The sequence below is a fragment of the Triplophysa rosa genome, linkage group LG24 (assembly GCF_024868665.1).
Source record: "Triplophysa rosa linkage group LG24, Trosa_1v2, whole genome shotgun sequence".
NCBI lineage: Eukaryota > Metazoa > Chordata > Actinopteri > Cypriniformes > Nemacheilidae > Triplophysa > Triplophysa rosa.
This window is the reverse complement of record NC_079913.1, coordinates 13,154,456-13,175,576: the sequence shown is the minus strand read 5'-3', so window position 1 is coordinate 13,175,576 and position 21,121 is coordinate 13,154,456. Positions and strand designations below refer to the sequence as shown.

General features: G+C 36.6%; 2 protein-coding genes across 5 annotated transcripts in view; both read right to left on the bottom strand.

Annotated features, from left to right (window-relative positions):
* The window catches only part of lamb1b (laminin, beta 1b), a 32,425-nt gene extending 25,990 nt beyond the window's left edge, over window positions 1–6,435 (bottom strand). Inside the window, exons 1-7 of the mRNA XM_057323873.1 lie at window positions 6,282–6,435; window positions 5,449–5,621; window positions 3,748–3,883; window positions 1,913–1,986; window positions 1,493–1,681; window positions 1,319–1,382; window positions 772–971 (exon numbers count right to left, since the gene is read on the bottom strand). Coding sequence (XP_057179856.1) covers window positions 772–971; window positions 1,319–1,382; window positions 1,493–1,681; window positions 1,913–1,986; window positions 3,748–3,883; window positions 5,449–5,621; window positions 6,282–6,315 — 870 coding nt within the window. The 5' untranslated portion in view covers window positions 6,316–6,435. The remainder of the gene's footprint in view (window positions 1–771; window positions 972–1,318; window positions 1,383–1,492; window positions 1,682–1,912; window positions 1,987–3,747; window positions 3,884–5,448; window positions 5,622–6,281) is intronic.
* A 4,892-nt stretch (window positions 6,436–11,327) lies between these two features.
* On the bottom strand, window positions 11,328–20,795 carry LOC130548074 (peroxisomal succinyl-coenzyme A thioesterase-like). 4 transcript variants are annotated; one of them, XM_057324541.1, is made up of 13 exons: window positions 20,614–20,795; window positions 20,254–20,370; window positions 20,032–20,119; window positions 18,063–18,265; window positions 17,598–17,697; window positions 17,238–17,428; window positions 13,689–13,852; window positions 13,473–13,592; window positions 13,303–13,385; window positions 12,899–12,992; window positions 12,738–12,818; window positions 12,317–12,455; window positions 11,328–12,154 (listed from the first exon to the last, which is right to left on the bottom strand). In XM_057324541.1, exons 3-13 carry the CDS (start codon window positions 20,046–20,048, stop codon window positions 12,024–12,026), a joined length of 1,323 nt encoding a protein of 440 aa, XP_057180524.1. In that variant the 5' UTR covers window positions 20,049–20,119; window positions 20,254–20,370; window positions 20,614–20,795; the 3' UTR covers window positions 11,328–12,023. The 4 variants fall into 4 exon arrangements, with proteins under 4 accessions (XP_057180524.1, XP_057180523.1, XP_057180522.1 ...); XM_057324540.1 differs by having other exon boundaries at window positions 20,254–20,366; XM_057324539.1 differs by lacking the exon at window positions 20,254–20,370.
* Window positions 20,796–21,121: the final 326 nt, after the last annotated feature.

Genomic DNA, 21,121 nt, shown 5'->3' with positions numbered 1-21,121 from the left:
TCCTAACCCTACCCCTAAACCAAACCCTCACACAAACTTTTCTGAATTTTACATTTTCAAATAAACATAATTTAGTTTGATTTCTCTCTGTTTTCCTCACTAGGACCAAAAAATGTCATAGTAAAAATGACCAGTATTACTATGTTTGTGGGGACATTTGGTCTCCACATTGTAGGGTTTAAGACTCTTACACATACACACAGACACAGTGACACGGGTCCCCATGAGTTGGTGTGCATTCAGGTTTAGGTCCCCACTAACATATAAAAACCAAGTACACACACGCACACACACACACACGCACGCACGCACGCACGCACGCACGCACACACACACACGCACACACACACACACGCACACACACACACACACACACACACACAGTAAAGGTACGTTCAGACCGCCAGCGACTGTGTCGCTGTGTGTCGCTAGTCTCTTGCTACGAGGTTGTTATAAGGCGTTCCAAGCTTTGGTTGCTGCCGTAACTGACGAGAGACGGATGACGTAAGCTCCGCTGCTTTACTCCTATTGGTAGGTAGTCGCTCCTGAAAGTCGCTCATCACTTGCATAAAGTCAAGCAAATATATTTTGTCGCATCGTTAGACACGCCCACTTCCTGTCGCCATCGATCACTGTCGCTCGTGTTGCCGGCCCTCCATTGAAATGAATGACATTGCCTCGCTTTGTCACTGGGTGTCGCTGGCGGTCTGAACGGGGCGTTAACAGTGAAGGAGAACCTGGCTGACGGACATTGCCATTGTGTTTACTCACCATACCCTCGACTCCTGCCTCATTGCCAACTGGCGCACACTCAGAGGCATGACCGTAACAGAAACAGTTGCCACGGACGACCATGTCGTAGATAGCATAATAATATTTCTCTCGCACCTCCTCTCGATCATCGAACAGATTATCACCAAGAGTGTGTAACTTTGTCATCCGTATGCGCAGGTTTGTGATCTTTAATAGATCTACATTTAACAAAAACACAAAAAACACAATAAGTAACCTAATAAAAATTCTCGCAGATTCTAGCAAGGGCCATAATAATGGTCCAGTAAAATGCATTATGCATATCGGTTAATTTGCTTTGCCATTTGTGTTCCACGATGTCAATATTTAATACATTTGATTTTGTAACGTGTAACGAAAGGTACACATTTTAGTGCATGTCTCTTCTGCTTGTATTTATATGTGTTTACTGTAAAGATGGTTTGCAACAATGCACAATGTCAAACAAAAGATTAAATTAAACAAAGAAGAAATTAAATTAAACAAAGAAGACAGAAGCGTTGTCAAAGTTATGATAATAACTTACTCTGGATATGTGGGCTATAAGGGTCGGGAATCACAAATGCAGGATCAAGTGCCCTGAAAATAACCTACACACAAGCGCATACAAACGGTAACAGACATTTTTATATTTACTTAAATATGTATTTTCAAATAAATGGAAATTCACGCTATCAAGTACTGTATAAAGTCTTGTCACCTCTCCTTCCGTCGACGGCTCAATGTCAGAGTAACGGCTGTCACAAATGACATCATCCACTTTTCTGATTGGCGCCTGAGGGATGTGCGGAAATGAGTCCGCGCAGTCGTATGCATAGTACCGGTATACCTGCCAGCTCACGCCAAAATCTGCCGAACGCTCAATCACCATAGCGGCAGGCCGAAAGGTCTGACAAACAATATAAATAGACAAAGTAAATTATTTATAAAAACACCCCAAAGTAAAAAAAAATGCTTCATATTATTTACAACTGATGCTTCGTTTATTGATTTTTGACACATCAGGTTCAGATTCTGAAAGATGCTGGACTTAAAAAGAAGCACTTCAATCATGGCAACACGTATGTTCGACATTCCACAAGAGAATGTTCTGTTTTCATGTTTAATGTGTCTGTCTCACCTTAAAGGTCATGATGATGTGTGTGAAGTGGAATTCGGCCACCAAATCCAGCTGAATGGTCACATTTTCAACTCCTGATAGAGAGAGACAGAGAGACAAGAAAACAGGGATAAGATTTACTGAACTTAAATTTAGTAGCTATAACAAACTATTTTTCTTTTATAGAAAATGTGCATTATGGGCGGGGGTTAAACATTTAATCATGTGTTAAAATGTGTTCATATTTGTTTACTAGAAATATCTGGCATGGACAGTTTCCCAACCCAGATATATTGAAGTCATATCATGGGAAATCAAATGTTCCTCGATCTTTCGAAATGAAAGATTTCAATGTACTTTGTAAATATACTTTGACTTTTATTAATCTAAACTTTCTCCCAAGTACCAAAACATTTTCTTTCAATTGGCAAAACTGGCTTATTCTAAAACCTTGGGATTTATGAACTGTGATTTGTCCACATTATTGTTGTAGTGTGCAAATTAGCCACCTCGTGAAATAGTTACGAATTCCCATGAGATTATGTTGGAAATTCATGGATGGGAGAGTTATTGTGGAGATTCTCTGCAAGAATTTGGTAACATAAAAATATTTTTTTAAATAAAAAACAGTTACTAATAGCTTGTATTTTAACCATGTAACTCTCTAAATATAAGTGTTAGGAATAGGATTGTTACTTTTTAGTATTTACATTATAGTATTAAAAAAGAAATAATAGGAAGGTTATATGTGAATTTAACAAGTCTGATGAGAATTTGGCTTTATGCTAAACGTAAATGTGACCCAGGACAACAAAACCAAAATTACAAATCGAAATTGAGAATTGTACATCATCTGAAGATGAGATACAACTATTTAAAACTCTTTAATCTGAGGGTGTGCAAAATAAAAATATTGAGAAAATCGCCTGTGAAGTTGTCCATCAGAGGAGCAGGCCGCTGCTAAGAAGAAACAGGTTTGTTATAACACTCTCTATTGACTCACCGCTATAATGGCATTATGGAGATGAACCCGAAAGCTTAACATAGATTCCAAACTTGAGTGGGTAATTCCCAAAAAGCGGGCAGCAGCGAGCAATGTTTGTAGGCGTGTTTCCGGCCATTTTTGTTTGGGATTTTGCTGCGTCCACTCACATAAATAGTTTTGATATATTTACGGTAGGAAATTAACAAAATATGTTCATGGAACATGATCTTTACTTAATATCCTAATGATTTTTGTTGGTGTAAATATACGTGTCTTTTAAAAATATGTTAAAATTGCACATTTTGTTACATATTTACTAAGGAAAAGCATGCAATTGGAGTTTGACACAATGCCAAACAAAGCATCCAAGTCAGAAATTCCCAGATGTGGTGATGGTATGGCACACTCCTGCATTCAGACCATTAGCATGACTACTACAGAGACTGGTCACTAGGGAGAGAGCGGGCCAGCTGTTTCCCACGCCCAGCTGCTGTACTCATCTCCACTCTCACTTGTTCCCAATACTTCCTGTTAGCTCGTCTCATAAATTACTAGTATCTCTCTCCCTATTTCTCTCAAATACAAGATTCCAGTGTTTGTCCAATGGAAACTGATGACATGAGAATTAATGTGCATTTTTGGAGACAGTAAATTGTATTTAATCCGTTTTCATAATTGTAAAATGATTTATAACGAATGTGGCAGCCTAGGTAAACATTCATCGGTTTCTCATCTATAGGTATAGACTCATTTAAACTTTCATTGAAATTCAATATCAATTTACTTCGAAAATTTCTTAAAGAGAGCTTATTTGTAATTATTCTTTGCTCTGGACATGTGTTTTGCATGTGTATTGCTGGGTTTCACATACCGTTCTGGGACTGCCACCAGGTTTTAAGACGGTTAGGAGCAAACCCTGTAACCACTTTCTCAATAGTGTGGCTGTTGGGATTGGTGAACTCATTGTACATCTGTCGAGAATCGCATTCGAAACATTTCTTATCGTCCTGATGATAGACAGAAAGAGAAGGATGCCCATGTTAGACGAGTCTGTGAGAAATGCACAATCTTTTGGGGATTGGCAAAGTACATTCATGCAGCAGGATGCCAGATGTTCTGGATATGCACCTGTTTTTCTCACACTGGTTTTCTTACTAACATAAACAAACATTAAAACTCACAAATGAACTGTATGGCAACTTTAAAATAAATAAAAAAGAAACTAAACTAGCCAATATATGAGAAGATTAAGAAAAAATACCCTTCGAAACTCAAACAAGCTCTGTTCAAACTGCCAAAGCTGTCATCCAACATTCTTCAAAACATGTTTTGTGGTCCAATTTTGATAGCATCTCATATTTACACATTGGAAAAAAGTAGATTAGCTTGGATGTGTTAATGTGTTAGGGCAACATAGAGATAGATCCCAGGCAGATTCTCTTTCAGAAAAAAATGAAAGGATGGGCAACTCAGACAGTAAAGGGCAAAACAGTGGCCTGAGGGGCCTTCATCCGTCCTCCTCCCACCACATGTTCTCCACACAGACATATGATTGTTTTTAGACAGTGACCATGAATGTGGGTGTAAAAAGAGAACATTGTTTTTCCCATCCAACAAGGAATATGATCAAATCACTGTCTTTAGTTTGCGTGCATTATATACAAGAGGTGAGAAAAATAACTACAAAACATATTTTATATCTATTGCTATACTGTAGTACTTTTAAATCAAAACCGAATCACAGATCATGTCTGAGTTACATTTCACACCACAATCAAAGGAAAGACATTACAAATGGTATGATTATCAGGGAATATTTCAGCATTCCTGGTAGTAAAATACATACTTGTAATTTTTTAACTGTATAATGTATTTCTATTCTAATCTCTTTATCAATTCTCTGCCTTGCCTTATATAATGCATATATTGGTATTTATGGTTAGATTTCTGCCATTTCGAACATACATTTTTCATCATGTCGACCCTAGATCATTCATCCCTTCATTTTAAGTCAGCATGTCAGATTTTTGGTGTTCTTTATTAAACCTTTAACACTCTACACATTAATAATAGAGGTGACAAAATATCACCATTAGACTCGCTGCATCTTGGATATATTTGATAGTCATTCTTAATGGAATAAAAAACAGTTTACAAGACTGTTGTTTAAGGGATACTTCAGCCAAAAATGAAAATTCTGTCATCATGTACTCACCTTCGACCTGTTCCAAATCTGTATGAATGTCTTTGTTCTGATGAACACAGAGAAAGATATTTGAAAGAATGCATATAACCAGACAGATTTTGCCCCCCATTGACTCCCATAGTAGGAAAAAAACAATGGTAGTCAAAAGTGCCCCGGAACTGTTTGCTGTCCTACATGTTTCAAAATGTCTTTTGTGTTCAACAGAAAAAAAAAGTAATTTTTCCTACTATGGGAGTCAATGGGGGGCAAGGTCTATTTGGTTATAAGCATTCTTCCAAATATCTTTCTCTGTGTTCATCAGAACAAAGAAATTGCATACAAATTTGGAACAATTCGAAGGTGAAGTATCACCTCAAGTCGCATTACCTGCAAATGGCTCACGATGCAGAATGTCTCTGGCTCATTCAGTCCACAGGTGGATGAGGCTGTAAGTAGATGTGCTCTCCCGATCAGCAGATCACCCGTAGCGGGGTAACAGCTCCCCTCAGTACACTTATCATTGTGATTGGGAAATTGTGCCAGGGCGTGCAAACCAATAACTGTGAGACACAATATAAGGTGCTGGACTAAAATGTAAAAACAAGCTGGGGCCAATTGTCATATTTTATTAGATTGACGATTTATTAGATTTACATTAGCTGCATGTTTCTTCAAGTTCTACAATTGTTTCTACAAATTCAAAGATATGTAACTCGCACAATAGGCCTACAGCACATTGTTTACTTCTGTAAACTGTTATAATTTATACAATGTGTGAGCTATGTGCTTAAATGATTTGGCTTCTGCTTACAGTAGAGTCTGTTGTCAATTAATGAAAGGAATATCACATGGGAACACTTATCAACATCTGGAAAACTGTTATTTTCACTATAACACCAAATGAATATATGAACCACCACATGGATGCTGGTTTTGCATCACATTCTGTACAGTATTTTATTTTAACTATGAACAGTAAACATAGGCCTGCCTATATTCTTTTAGCAACATTCCAGCAACAGCCAATAACACAAAAAGCATATTACAACTCTAAAATGCTAAAAACAGTTTTGAGCAGAAAATAAACGCTATAACATATCTTATTAATTATAAACACAAACATTTTTTCAATGCATTGAGCAGTGTTTAAAACATATAGATATGACAAACACTAGAGCAACTAAGAAGTTTGAGTACAAAAATATTCATAAACAACTTACATGTGGTCAGAGCTGCAATCCTGAATGTCCACATTATTGCTCTGTTTTTCCAGCAGTGTTTTCCAGAGCTGGAATACTGTGTGTGGGAGAAGCAGAGCTCCCGCCCAGAATATTAAACAACACTGATGTACGCATGCACTGTAGTGCTGCTCCAAACTCACGCAAACATTATGGGCGTGTCTCAAAACTAAGCCTACCTAGAAAGTATGTCTGAGCATCAAAGACGAGAACTTGCGTGAGAAACAGCTGGAGAGTGGATGAGAACTGATTAGTCCGAGGACCCCTTGCTGCGTCTAAATTATGACGAATGGGTTCATTTCTAAAAAAGAGAAAACAAGAGCCAGTGACGTCTTTTGTGTCCTAGTTTTTAGTCACAGCATGCTCACTTTTTATTAATTATAACTTTTAAAAGCGTTTTCCCGTTAGTCTTGAATTTCAGAACGCCCCTCAACTAAAAACTGTTACTTTTAGTTCAAGGGTTTCGTAGAGGTTTAATCTTAATATTCCACAAATTCCTTGCATGCTTTTTTTATTTTATGCAATTAATTTAATCTACTGGTAATCAGATGGGTTGATGTGAGATCCCAGCTAACACAGTTACGTTGTGACGACGTACCTGGACCGGACCATATTCGTTGCCACGACGTACCATAAAAACGTTCCAGCGAGTAACTTTGTGATTCCCATATTCGTCCTGACGACGTAACATTGGACGTTGTTGGGACATGGTGATTACCTCCTGAAGACATACCTGGGACGTAGCATATTCGTCGCAGCGACGTACCAAATAACGTTTCTGGGACGTGATGAGCACAATAGTTTGTGATTTAATCTGTTAAAGATGACATGTTATGCATAATTGGAGTCATTTTCTATTCAAATATGTATAAAGCACAGTATAACGATTATAAAACTCAACACAGCACTGTACATCACAATCAGATATTTTATTTATACTGTAGTGTCACGGCTCAGTGACGGAAGAACCCAAGTGCAGGCAGCGGGATTGAAGGGATTAACAGAGAACAGCTTTATTTAAATGCAAAACTAAAAACCCACGATGGGGAAAAAGACTGGAACGTAATAAAATATAAACATGAAACAAAAGACTTCCCACGATGGGGCAAAACAAGAAAAGAGAATAACTAGACTTATAAATCAAAAGATAAAGACAAGACTAAACTATGACACGACATCCAAACAAGGCAAAACTCCAACACGGTAAATAACTATAACAAGACAGGGTAGCCTGTAAACCAGACACGTACTTGAATGTGGCGATAGCACAAAACACACACCAGTGACAACGAACGAGCACAGGACAATGAAACATGAGGGCATTTATAGGGGAACAAACAAAGGACGAGGGGCAGGTGAGAAACATAAGACAGGGCATGGAAGTAATACAGGAAACGAGAGGGGCGGGGCCAATGACAAGACACGAGAAAGCACATGAGATGTAAAAACGTAAACAACTCATGGCTTTCTCACATAAAACCTAAGGGCTCTGTCCCGATCCTGCCACACGACTAGAAATTCAGAAACAAGAGGGCAGGACCGTGACACTGTAGTACATGACATAAATATCAAAGACTTAAACACAATATAGAGGATTTAAAGCAGATATTTTGATTAGAGACGGATTATTGACGGAGATGAATAAACATTATGTTTAGGCTTAACATATTCTTGTCTTACCACGTAACTTTAGCAGGTTGTCCGTTTTTAGAATAATCAAAAGCTTCTTTAGTCACACTCACAAACATCAGGGTCCGTTCATTTAAATGCGCCAAATCGATCGAAAATCACTAAAATATGTGTTTACTCTCACATCTGTAAGGTATAAAGTAAAGAAAGAATATTAATAAACCGCTAAATACAATCAGGCAGTGAGGTCAAGAGAAATGACCGTTAACGTTTAAATGATGAGAGCGCGCGGCTCTGCAGAACAAAGAAGGCGCGTGCGTGCTGGAGACGCGCACGCACATATCATAAATAGTTGTAATTGTGGTATCGAATTATCGGCTAGGACGTTTCTGGAACGTAAGCAAAAATTCTAAGAAATAGAACGTTGCCAAGACGTCCTCAGAACGTGGTCACAAAGTAATGTCACGGTGACCAAATGAAGACGAACTGGCGATGTCGTCAGAACGTACTGTGTTAGCTGGGATGTTAATTATCCAAAATTGTGTGGGGACATGGCAAAATCAAGCACCTGATAGCCTATTTCACAAAAGGTTTATCCTGAAAAACATTATTAGTTATATCCAGAGCCGTTGAATATGCTCGACACTCTATCGCACAGCCGTGTGGTCAGTCACGTGGTTCCTGGAGCCCTCAATAGTTCCAAACAAATCCGTGCTGCCAACCTATTTAAATGGATTTTAGCAGACAGATAACAGCAACTATATTTGCATAATTTTTGCTAAATGTATTAGCACATGGTGTACACTGAATACTACGTTGACTACATTTATAGCAGCATTTTGTCTGGGGAGGAATTTATCTATGAATATAAGTTCTATATACCCGCCAACTCGTTAAAATATATAAACATGCCGTTATTTCACCAACTGTACAGCAAATGCGTTTGGGAGACATTGAAATGAATGGGCCGCCTTCAGTGCAGTGTTTTTTTATTTTTTATTTAACCAATTCGGAGATAACAATAATGAAATACAGCTTTGCATACACTACATAAAATATACCAACAATACATTCAAAGTCATCTGAACACATAGAAGCAAAGATAACGAAGAAGAAAAAGAGAAAACAAATAATAAAGTAAAATATCTAAATAAAATAAAAAAACAAGTATTAATCATAGTACATGAAAGATCTCGTCATATCTCTTCAAAAAAGAAACACACTTTTTTGTTATTAATTACTCTTAGTGATTTAATTAAATGTTCTACTTCACATAAGAAGTCTATAAACGTAGGTATTTTTTTAAGAAACCTTTGTTTGTGAAAATAGAATTTTGCCACAAGGATAAGAAAGTTAACTGTAGATTCTAAAGATTTGTTCTGGTTTTCAAAAAAGCAAATAATATCCTTAATGTGTAAATTACAGTCCATATTAACTTTAGAAAAACAAAAGAAACTCAACTCTTTCCAGAAAAGTGATGAAACATTACATGAGAAAAATAAATGACAAATATCTTCACTTTCCATTTTACAGAAGGTGCATATATAAGCTACATCACAAAATTTCGAAACAATAGCATTACAAGGGTATATATTATGCAAAATTTTATAATGTACTTCTTTCACTTTATTGGATATACAGTATTTATATGGTAATAGCCATGTTTTCCTCCATTGAATGTTATCTATTTTAGAAGCCCCAAAAAAATTCCCTCTTGGAGAAATTGAATTTCGAGATTGAGATAGTTGACGAATAAATTTATTATTACATTCTTTATTTAAAAGCGAAACGCCTCCCAAACATGTCATGGCTCTGCTTCCTTAGTCATGTTTTTCTTGGTCCTGTAGCAGAGCCATGACAAAGTCTTTGGTTATGTGTGGAGAGAAACATATTGTTGTCCGTTTGACAATAATATACGTTCTCTCCAGTGTCTTGTCATTGGCCCCATTCCTCTCGTTCCCTCGTTATTGCTTGTTGATTAGTTAATGTCTCACACCTGCCCCATGTCGTTATCCCTCGTTTGTCTTCCCTATATATACCCTCTTGTTTCTTTGTCCTGTGTTCGTGTACTGCGTGCGTTGTTCTGCATTGTGTTTGTGTTTGTGTTTGTGTTTGTGTTTGTGTTTGTGTTCATGTTCGTGCTCTCACCCGTGTTCCTGTTCCTTGCCCTGTTTGTGGTTTGTGAGTTTTGTGCCTTGTATTATTTAAGACGTTTGGTCGTGTCCTTTAGTTTAGTTTATTGTTCTTGTTTTCATTTTGCCCCCCCGTGGGAAGTCTTTTGTTTTATATTTCTTAGTTCTGTTTTCCCCCATTGTGGGTGTTTTTGTTCCGTTTTTGTTTTTTGTATAATAAATATATCTGTTAACCCCTTCACTGCCTGCCTGCGCTTGGGTTCTTCTGCCAATCTTTGACACAAACATAACTGTGAAAGTTGTTTGGAGCATGACTCATGGGTAAGGGCAGCTTTAATCAGACATATTAAACCATCAGGAATTGCCTTTATAATAGAATTAAATTCTTTAAATAGAACGGGACATTGACGGATATTCATAAAACATTCATAAGATACCTTCAGTGCAGTGAGTGGAACTATAGAGGGTATGTGTCGTCACTTTACCACGTGAACACGCCAGAGCGTTCCCTCCTGGGTGGCAAAACACTGCAAAATGACTGCTTACAATTTCAGGAAATGCAATTCCGCGCAACATTTCAGTGTCCAGGAAAAACGGATTCCTATGTAAGTCGTAGAGACGTCGTAAGGATCACCGTCGAGTCCAGCTGCTTGTTATTTCAGCAAATAATTGCGTGTTTTAATCCCGGTTTCTTTGTTTCTCCTATTCTCCTCAGCCAATTTGCTGGGTGTTTTGCCACGCTCCCTTGAGTGGTAAAACTAAGGCAAAATGGCTGCATTCAATAGGAGGAACAAAAACCGGGACTAAAACACGCAATTATTTGCTGAAACTACAAGCAGCTGGACTCGACGGTGATCCTTACGACTACCTTATGACTTACAAAGGAATCAGGTGTTCTTAGACACTCAAATGTTGCGTGGAATTGCGTTTCCTGATATTGTAACCATTCATTTTGCCCAGTGTTTTACCACTCAAGCAGGCGCGTTCACGTGTGAAAGTGACGACACGTGCATACCCTCTATTGGTCGCTCCATGACACGAGTTACTTCCGCATTCCATTCTTCCAATGGACGTCTACGTGAGTGTCGTAACTCTCTTTTTCAACGGCTCTGTTTATATCATGCCGTTCATATCTATTTATACATTACAGATAGTTGGCAGTTTACTATCAATAAAAAAATATGAAATGGGTCTCGGTTATTGTATATATACAATAAAGGTTTCAGGCACTCTGCAACGTCAATACATTAAAAATATTGCACAGCTGTAAAAAGTGACAAATAAGATTTAATTATTACATTGGCACTATGTTTCAAAATACCTCTTCTTAATTTTTTGCATCATACAGATTTTGTGCCTCAAGGGACCTTACACAGCCTTCTTTCATTAGTGTTATTACTGTAACTCACAGTTACACATAATTATTACGAAGTAAAAACAGAAATACAGACAGACACTGTATTTGTCAAACAAAATCAATACACTGTCACTTACTGCAGGAAATGCAAAGTAAACACTGCCTTTCACCACAGTTTATGGATGTACCTTCATACTGTATGTCTGCATTCATTTTTTTCTGACCAATGTTTTTTTAAACATATTAAATTGCTTGTTGAGCTTCAATTATAATGCAATTTCATCATGCAAAGACTGCAAATGACTGTCTAAGTTTCATAATCCATCTGCATTAAATTTCTTTTACTATTTACTCAGAAATGTGTCCTGCAATATGCTATACATATTCTTTGTGTGTGTGCACAATGCTTAAATCAATTCCAATTACCTCTATAAATATATAAAAATGCATTAACGGCAGTAAAAGATAAGTGCTTGTCGTGTGCATTGATGTGTTGATTTTGAGAGCCCTAATAATAACATATTTTCTTAAAATCATAGTTCTGAAAATCACAATTAACATGAATATGTTCATTTAGAGACATCTGTTTGTGTTTTAATGACACAACTAAAGTCTGGCTTTAACTGCATGATTTATGCTGGAATAGAGGTGTTGACGCAAAAATGCTAAAATTCTTTTCCATGCATCCTCTTGTGCGTCTGCATGCGGTTTCGTCTGTCCACCCCACAGCATGACAACTGCAATAAGAAAAACACAAACAGATGTAAACGCACTGTTCACAATCAAACAGAGACTAAAAATAATATGCCACTAAAGAACACCCATTCACTGATGTTAGCAGCTATACACAGTATGAACAATATGAAAACCAAACAGGACAGCACATCATGCATGCATACTTTTCTCAGTGCCTTGAGAGATGAAGTTACTGGCACGGAAGTGAGGTGTGTAAGGAGGTTCAATCAGATGACCCGCACCAGGATATGTCTGGACTTCCAACAAGTGAAGATTTCCTGCTTTTGTCATCATCTCTTTCATCTTGGTTTATAGATCATGGGTAAGATCACAACATTTACAGTTATTAATAAATAAGGCCACGTTGTGCAAATGTACATCTTTGCGATGTTAGTCGATATTACTGTAATGTTAGTAATAAAATGTTAATAATATTCCCACCACTGTGATTGAGAACTGTTTCACTCTATATTGTTCTTGTGCATCATTATTTTTTCAGAATAAATTTCCAAATGTCCACATAATAAAATAAAATTTAAAAAGAACAGAATAAATACATTCTGTAAATATATAATTACGACTCACATCTTCAGCAGATTCAACCGAAGGCCAGTTCTGATCATCACCAGCGTTCACCAACAGAAGTGGACACTTTATTCTCCCAACCTGTGTACATTATAACAAACGGACATTTTACACTGAAGCACAAAAACAGACTAATAAACCCACGTTGACGGTCTACTCACGTCTACTTTGAGAGTCATGTCTGAGGGAATCGGTAAGATTAAGTCTCTGTAGATTACCTGGTTATCCTCATTCACACGTATCTTAAATACATTCCTGCAATTGATATTTTCCATTAGTGTTCATTATTTGGAAACACATTCTTTTCAAAGGTGGGGCTTTATACAAGGGATTTATGTACTTTGGAAATAATTTGGCCAAATGACACAATGCCGAGACTGTTTTCAAACAGTTTATAGAAAGATATTTAAAAACCTATAAATAAGGTCAATGTACAGACCTAATCAATAATATGGTTATTTAATAGTCCTAAAACATTCTGAAAATCTAAGTTTAAAAGGTTTTAATATTGCTTTAGATGTGGTTCAGACTGACTGTATATGTATAAAGTTATTAAGCATCTTACTTTTTTAACTCCTCAAATATTTCAAACAGAGATTTATCGACAGGAATCCCATGACTTCCACTGATACATATACAGCACTGGGGCTACAAGAGAAATAAAAACACAAGACTGCCAAAAAGCTGCATCAAAAATATAAATACATGCATGTTTATATCGGTAAAAAGAAAAACCTTGATGATTTTCGAGTAGGCCGCCATACTGAGTGTGACTGCAGCTCCAAATGATAGTCCAAACATAGCCAGTCGGTCTCTTTGTACCTTTGGATGATTCTGCAGGACTTGATATGCTTTCTACAAAAATCACACAAGACAAATGCAGATGATAACAAGGCCACATCTTCAAAGATCTAAAGTCTATGCTGGGAGACTGTCGAAGATCTGAATTACCTCAAAGTATGAGAAGTCAACATCTGCGGTGCTCAGCTCGTTGGGAGCCAAGTACTCTAGTGCCAGTGAGGCAAAGCCATGAGATGCAAGCAGAGCTGAGCGATACTCAACTAAACCACCACCTCCTCCCCACAAGTCCAGCACTCCTGGGTAAGGTCCTGGTCCTAATGAATATGGGTAGACATGAAAAAGTATGTTTCAAGCAAAGAAAAGGGATCATAGTACAAGCACGATGACAAGGTCATTCTGGTTTGAATCAGAATTACATTTATATATACATTTATAACATGCATATAAATCGTATTGCAATGAAATACAAAATAAATATCTGAACACATGGTGCATTATTTAAACTGGGTAAAAATAGGTAAATAAAAAAATAGGGTATATAGACAGTTTCAAAGCAACAACATACATAAACGTTACTGTGCGCGCTCGCTTTTGTGGTAAAAACTTAACTTCCGGTACACATCCGCAAAGAATAGAGAATGCCTGCTATAGGGATATAATGAGTCACTTATCTCACAAAATGAGTTGAGAAATTAGAAACGAACAACTGCCCTCGTATTATTTATCAAATGCTGCTGCATATTTTATGTCAAATAAACAAAACTAAACTGCAATTTTGAAACAAATTCCAAATCAAATAAAAAACGGAATAATACAAATTCTCTTTTATATAAACAAACTAAGACTTTGTCTGTGCTTTTCTATGATTTTCTTTTACATTTAAGAAAGGTCAGTATTTCCACGTTTAAGTTTGCAGTAAACACAGCGGCCCCTGCTGTTCATGTATTGCGATTCATTTAACATCTCAACCGACTTGAATAACCGATTTTCAACCAGCTCATGGTGAATCCTTACATCCCTAGTGCCTGCAGATTATTTCTGATAACAAGCAAAAGAAGTAACAAGTAAATTACATTAGCTAGCAAGTTAATAGTATGTCTAGCCAGTATTATTTTGGGTTACCAGTAGAAGAACTGTTACCTAAATGCGACAAAGTTAAACGACCCATTCAACAAATTGTATTTAATTAGTGCTGTCAATCGATTAAAAAAATTAATCGGATTAATCACACATTTTTTCTGTGATTAATTACGATTAATCGCACACAACAATTATATATTAAAATATACTTTTACATTTTAATAATTTCACATTTAATCTTCAAATTGATGTAGAAACAACATATTTCTTTAACAGCATCATTTTATGAAAGCTAACATTTTGATATTAGTATTGTAACTGATGTCTCTATTAAATTTATTATTTTAACATTAATTATAGCCATTCAACAGTATTTGAGAGCTCATGTAGGAAACTGAAGGACACTTTACAGTCTTTAATGCTAAATTATAAATTAAATGCAGAATAATTCTCATTAAAGCTATAAAATCACATTGATTTCTTCTTTTATTTTGTTCTTTGATTAACATTAGTGACAGGAGTCACAGCAGCACGTTTAAGAACGCGGCCCCTTTAAGAGCTGTCTTAGTACGCATCTGACCGTCACCGCACTCCCATTTTCACAACTCTTTGCATTCATTTAAGATTTTATTTTACACTTTGAAGTCTGTGCTTAAGAAAATGCTAGACAAAACGGGCTTTCTGACATAATCTTGTGTGGTTTTATCCATTCAAGCACGAAAGAGAACTTAACACGGATGCGCTGTCTGACAGAGATTCACCGACGCAGCCGTGACTGTTTACACCAGACTGGACCTCTCGTTGCGTTTTGCCACGTCCCACAGTTTAGAAGCTATCTATCTTCATTGAACGCCTCAAAGCAACTGTTTCAAATCGCGCTTAAGTGGTTTAAAAGCCTGTACACGAATAAGAGCGTGATTACATAATGTAACGCTAGACAAAGGATGTCAAAACAAACGGATGCTGCGTTAATTGCGATAAATATTTTCTCACGCGTTAATTTGAAAAAATTAATCGCATGCGTTAACGCGTTAACGTTGACAGCCCTATATTTAATACAATTGTTACACAATAAAATATGAATGTCAATTAATATCAATATAACTCGATTAGAATATAAAGTTATATTATTAGCTACTAGCCAAACCAATCAACATTGTTACAGACACAGACCAGAAGTTAACTCGTCTCATGTGTTGGTTTTCCCCTTGTTTTTAATCCTGTTAAATACCTACGCAGTCTGTCATTTTTTCCACAGACATCTATATATTTGGTTTAACTAGGTTTCAGCTAGAATTGTAACACAACTAATGCATTTATTTAATTCGCAGTAGTTTACCCGAAAATAAAAAAAATCGTATTTATTCACTCTCATGCCGTTAACACCCCCTATAGCTTTGTTCTTGGGAACCTTAACTCAAAAATGTGTTTTTTGTACTTTTGTGTTGTTGATATCAATTTATTTTGGCCCTTATACATTATTTAAAAGCAAACTTCCTAAAACTGCGTAAACATCACAGTTCAGAGTCACAGGGTCAAGACTTTCATCAAATAATAGATTCAATTTTAGCTTGTTTTTAGCCTGCTTTTACAGACACAGTCACATTTTTGCACAAACTGACCCTTTAAGATAAACTGAACAGCTGTGTGTTAACCCTCAGAGGCAAATGATCCATGTGTGAGCTAGGGATGCACTATATATATCATCGCCCATATCGGTTTTGGCCGATAAATTGTGATTTTTAATGTTACCGAATCGGCCCTATAATAAAATCAGGCCAACATATTAAATCTGATGAATTATAAATCATTTCCTCTTGTTGAACCACTTCTGGTGCACAGTACTCACAGTTTAAATACAGTGAAGTACTGTCTTTCTGTCATGATCATTCATTTAGCAAAACATTGTTGATGTAGGTACATATGTATGAATGTGTAAATTATAGGAACAAAAGGATTTTGTTTGAATCAGACTGTTAGACTTGTGGCTATTGAGAACACTTTTCTGGGTTTCACTGGAAGAACATCTATAATTTGTTTATTACACTATACCAGAAAAGTTTAAAAGTTAAAGAATCTTGTGTAAAGTGTAAAGTAGGCTTGGTAAATGATTTTAAACTAAATGTTATCATGTTTACTGTAATTAATGTTAAAATAAAAGCACCTGCTTTGTTTCAGGCTCAGAAAAATGTATGTTATTATTTAAGTACTGTATATCGGATATCGGCTTTGAATGTTTTGGTTCAAAATGTACATATCGGTGCATCCCTAGTGTAAGCATTATTTCTAGATCTATGCAAAGTGTAAAATCCCTTAGAGACATACAGTGTTGTTAGGCAACACTTTCATGTCATGTTTTTATTAATTGAAATTATGATATGTCCGTGTTGTATTGTGTTAAATTGAGTTTGGGCTTGTTTCGTTTTGGGATTATCCAAAATTTATTTTAGTGCTTAAAACACCTAAACGGTATGTAACATTGTGCAATGTGCATACATAAAATATTCAAACAAATCCTTACCAAATGCTGTGACACGAGGTCTTGGCTAATAAACACTTCATGTTTCCTGGTCACACATTGTGTGGACGTACATAGAGTTCAAATGTGTGTGTCTTTACCTGGAGGAAGGAATAATGTTCCTCGTACTCCTTTTTCTTTGACATCCACCCTATGCACACCTGGTGCCATGTACCAGCGCTCTGTGACACTGGTTGCCAACGCTGTTTGCTTGCTGAAGCCTTCAGACAAATGACCGCTATATACTGAAATCTGAACTACCATCGGGGAAAGTACATCCCTCTTGCGTAACCTTGAACAAAGAGATTGCAAAGTAAGATTATGTAAGGATAGAGAAAAATGAAGACAAATGCAGGCAACAACAATCAGGTCTCATCTTTATAGTTTTATAGTTCATGTTTCTAAGGGAATAGATTTGAACTGTGTGAGAATCTTCACACTTTACATTTTGGAAGTCTTACCTGAGTCCACTTCGACTTCCCGGTACAGGTCTCATGCTCCAAAGCAAACCCATCGGCTCTGTCCCTTCATAAGTCCCCCCCAAACATTCATCTTGGGCCACTAAATTTCATACTTAACATTAGATGTCTGGAAAATTCTTAACTGTTATATAAAGTTACACAACAGAATGAGCGACTGCAGTTTGCATTCAAAGTTATGGAATTATACTTTTTTTTAAAATGCGTCGTTATCCATTAGTTTCATTCAACTTTATCTTAATATAGATCTTTTTGATTACTTTTTACCGTTGCTTTACACTAAATTTCTTTGTATTGTACACAACACCAAAAACGTTCCTTATTCTTCTCATACCTTATATTCTTATATACTGTAAAGTTTCTTATACCTTCAATAAAGGTATTCTTCTTCTCATATCAAATTATTTTACAGTTAGTGTGGGTCATTCATCCGATTGTACTATGCACCTGTCAATGTTCCATGTTCATCACTGATGTAATGTCCAAACGCCTCCCAGAAGTCCTTGTCCTCAGATTGATGTAAAGAGTGCAGCGTTACCGCCTGGTTTGGCAATAAATTCTCTATGACAATCTGAAACCTCTCGTCCACCAGACCTCGACTGGGCTGAACAGACAGCAACGGACTTTTCCCCATCTCAATGTTCACAGTCCTATAGTTATTATTAAGAGATCAAAAAAGTGTTAGCAAGTTTTTAGACATTTTCTAATGATTTTACTGGTGAACTGTATGAAGATGCATACAATTTTTCTAGGGGGGAAAAACCTCACAAGTGTTTAGTGCAATATGCAGGTGAGAAATTTATGACTAATTATGTGTTTCAGGTGAACTATTTCGTTGAACTTTTTTATCACTGTTTTATTAACTATATTTTGAGGGGTCAGGATGTGCAGCCTTGCATTGAGTACAGCCTGCATGTGTCCGTGAAGTTCATAAAAGAGTGCCTGATTTGTTATTTTATGTTGCTGCTATGAGTCTTCAATGTACCCTATCGCTCCACCTTCACTAAAGTAAACTTTACGGTAAACTTTAACCTGAAAGTCTATGCAACATTACATCACCAATGTGCAGACTCTTGACCAAGGCTGCCATTAAGACAGGAGCAAAAGTGCTCTGACATGACTGTTAACTTCTATGAACCAGTGCGATGATTGATGCCATCCTTGGTTTTGATGCCGTCCTTGGTTTGTCTCCCTACATTCTCAAACTATTTGGAGGCTATATATGTGACTATACAATAAACTTAAAATATGCATTTTATAAAAAATATATAGGCCTTGATGGTAAAGGAAAAGGAAACACTCTTTCCTATAATGATTATTGTTATAGTCTTTGTGTGTCAGTGTAAATGAGCCAGTGGCTTTATTTTCTGTTGCTGTTTCGTAAAATGACCACTAGATGGCGCTATATGTTTCCTTCTTTGTTTTAGTCACATGTTTAAAAGTTGAACTGTAATTGGAAGGCTGACGCTGCACAAGGATGAAGTATCACAAGTAAAAAGCTAACATGTTTCTCGCAGCAGAGTGAAGTCTCGTGTTTTTTTTTTTTTTTCATTGAATTACAACAGGCCTATATATATTATAATAATTGTGCATGTTTTTAATAAAAAAATAACTGTCTATGTTTAAAGACCTCAGGCAGCGTTTAAAGACTTCATTACACACCTTTGCAGCTAGTTTTGACAAAACACGCATATGACAACTTTTAATAAGACATGTGAGAACCAATGACGTGCCAGCAGCATATTTGAATTTAGCACTTGGATCCGTTTATTTATTTATACATTTTAATTTAGCTAAATATGCTCTAAATATTAGCCGTTTTCAGAAGACATTTACTAATCCACTAGAGTGGTTTGGATTACTTTTAAAGTCCCTGTGAACCGGAAGTTGCGATCGTTTTTTACTTTCATATTCTGACACATTTCCGAGTGAAAATGAATTTCAAAGGAGAAAATTAGTGGGCGTGGCTTGCGTAATGAGAAGTTATTTTCAGATTTTAGGGTACATGAATTTTAAAAAGAAAATGACCCACATTGATAAGCTATTTACTATAAAGGCTGCAATATTTCATGAAAAAAAATATTGTCATTTTTAATTTCACTGGGACTTTAATGATGGATGAATATGTTCTGTTTGGAGCTTAATCAATTTTCAGTACCGCTGGAGTAACAACATGACGGCAATTTGTTCCACTGAATAAAGATGTTAATAACGTTACATGCATGAGGTGAGTAAATTATAAGAGAATATTCATTTTTGGGTGAAACCTTCTTTTAATTGGACGGGCACGCAAGATATTTCCAGAAGAAGGTGACCACTTGCAGTGTTGTCTTATCAGTAAAATACAGTATTTGTGGAAACTATATGGTGACCAAAGTAATTTTGTAGGGGAGTCTTGCCCATAAAATAACCATACCTTGCAGGAATCAACATGATGAAGTCCGATCAGATCAGATGTTTCTTTAGTGATGATTTTTATCAGGCTTCAGCTGCAGGCATAAATGCTGTTAGAGTAGAATGTCCAGAATTAATAGCAATAAACAACAAAATCATATTTGTAAAACTGGTCCATATGGTTATTACGGGCCGAACTGGGAATATAAAATACTAAATAACCAAAATCTAATTGAAAGCTTACCTTTATGATATTTAATAGGGTGTGCGGATATAAACGCGATATCTTGATGGTCGTTAGAAGTTCAGGATATCCGAACAAATCTCAATGTAACTTATACATCTAATGACGAAATGCTACCTTTGACACAGTAAGTATTTGTGAGTTTACAGCGCCAAAGGTCGTTTGCACCCCTTTACAGAACATGCATTTTCTCTAATGATTTTTATATTGTATGATACTTTATCGTATTGTGTGACATTTAAAAAAATGATTACATGGAATGTCAAGTTTAAATAAAAAAGTTCATATGTCATGTCATTGGAGGGATTTTCGCATTTTTTTTACATAAGTTACATGTAAACATGATGAGAAGATGTATACCGTAATGTCATATGTAATATAGAATGTCATTCCAATCCATGTTTACTCGTGCTGCAGTCCAGTTTCTGTATGTCCACACACGCGTAGTGACAAGCATGCAGTGTTGCCCGATCAGAACCGGAAGAGGGTATGAAAGAGTATAGATACCAAGAGGCGAAACTCTCGTGTTGTTTGATAAACAAGCGCGGCCGCCATTTTGGGGTGACAATGCTTTATAACTGACATGGTTTCTAACGAGCCAAGGCTTTTTTGCCATCGTGTATTATCATCATTCAGGTTGAATTTCAGCTTTAATGTTTTTTTAACAAAGCAGCTGATATTGTCATCACGACTGCAAAAAGCCGAGTCGCTTTCACCCCAAAATGGCGGAAATCGCAGGGTGCTGGTGTTGCAATGGAACATTCTATTGAGTTTCGCCTCTTGGTATTAGTCTGACGTCACGCACCACCATATATGGAAGGTCATATACTGTGAATATTTTCACCAGCAGAGGGGGCTGCGAGCTATA

What these genes read in the sequence shown, in the direction of transcription:
- LOC130548074 (XM_057324541.1), bottom strand. An exon ending in TGAACATGGAACATTGACAG is followed by an intron (nt 17,698 to 18,062) that starts GTGCATAGTACA and finishes TATGAAATTTAG; the next exon opens with TGGCCCAAGATGAATGTTTG. An exon ending in ATATTTGAGGAGTTAAAAAA is followed by an intron (nt 12,993 to 13,302) that starts GTAAGATGCTTA and finishes TATCAATTGCAG; the next exon opens with GAATGTATTTAAGATACGTG.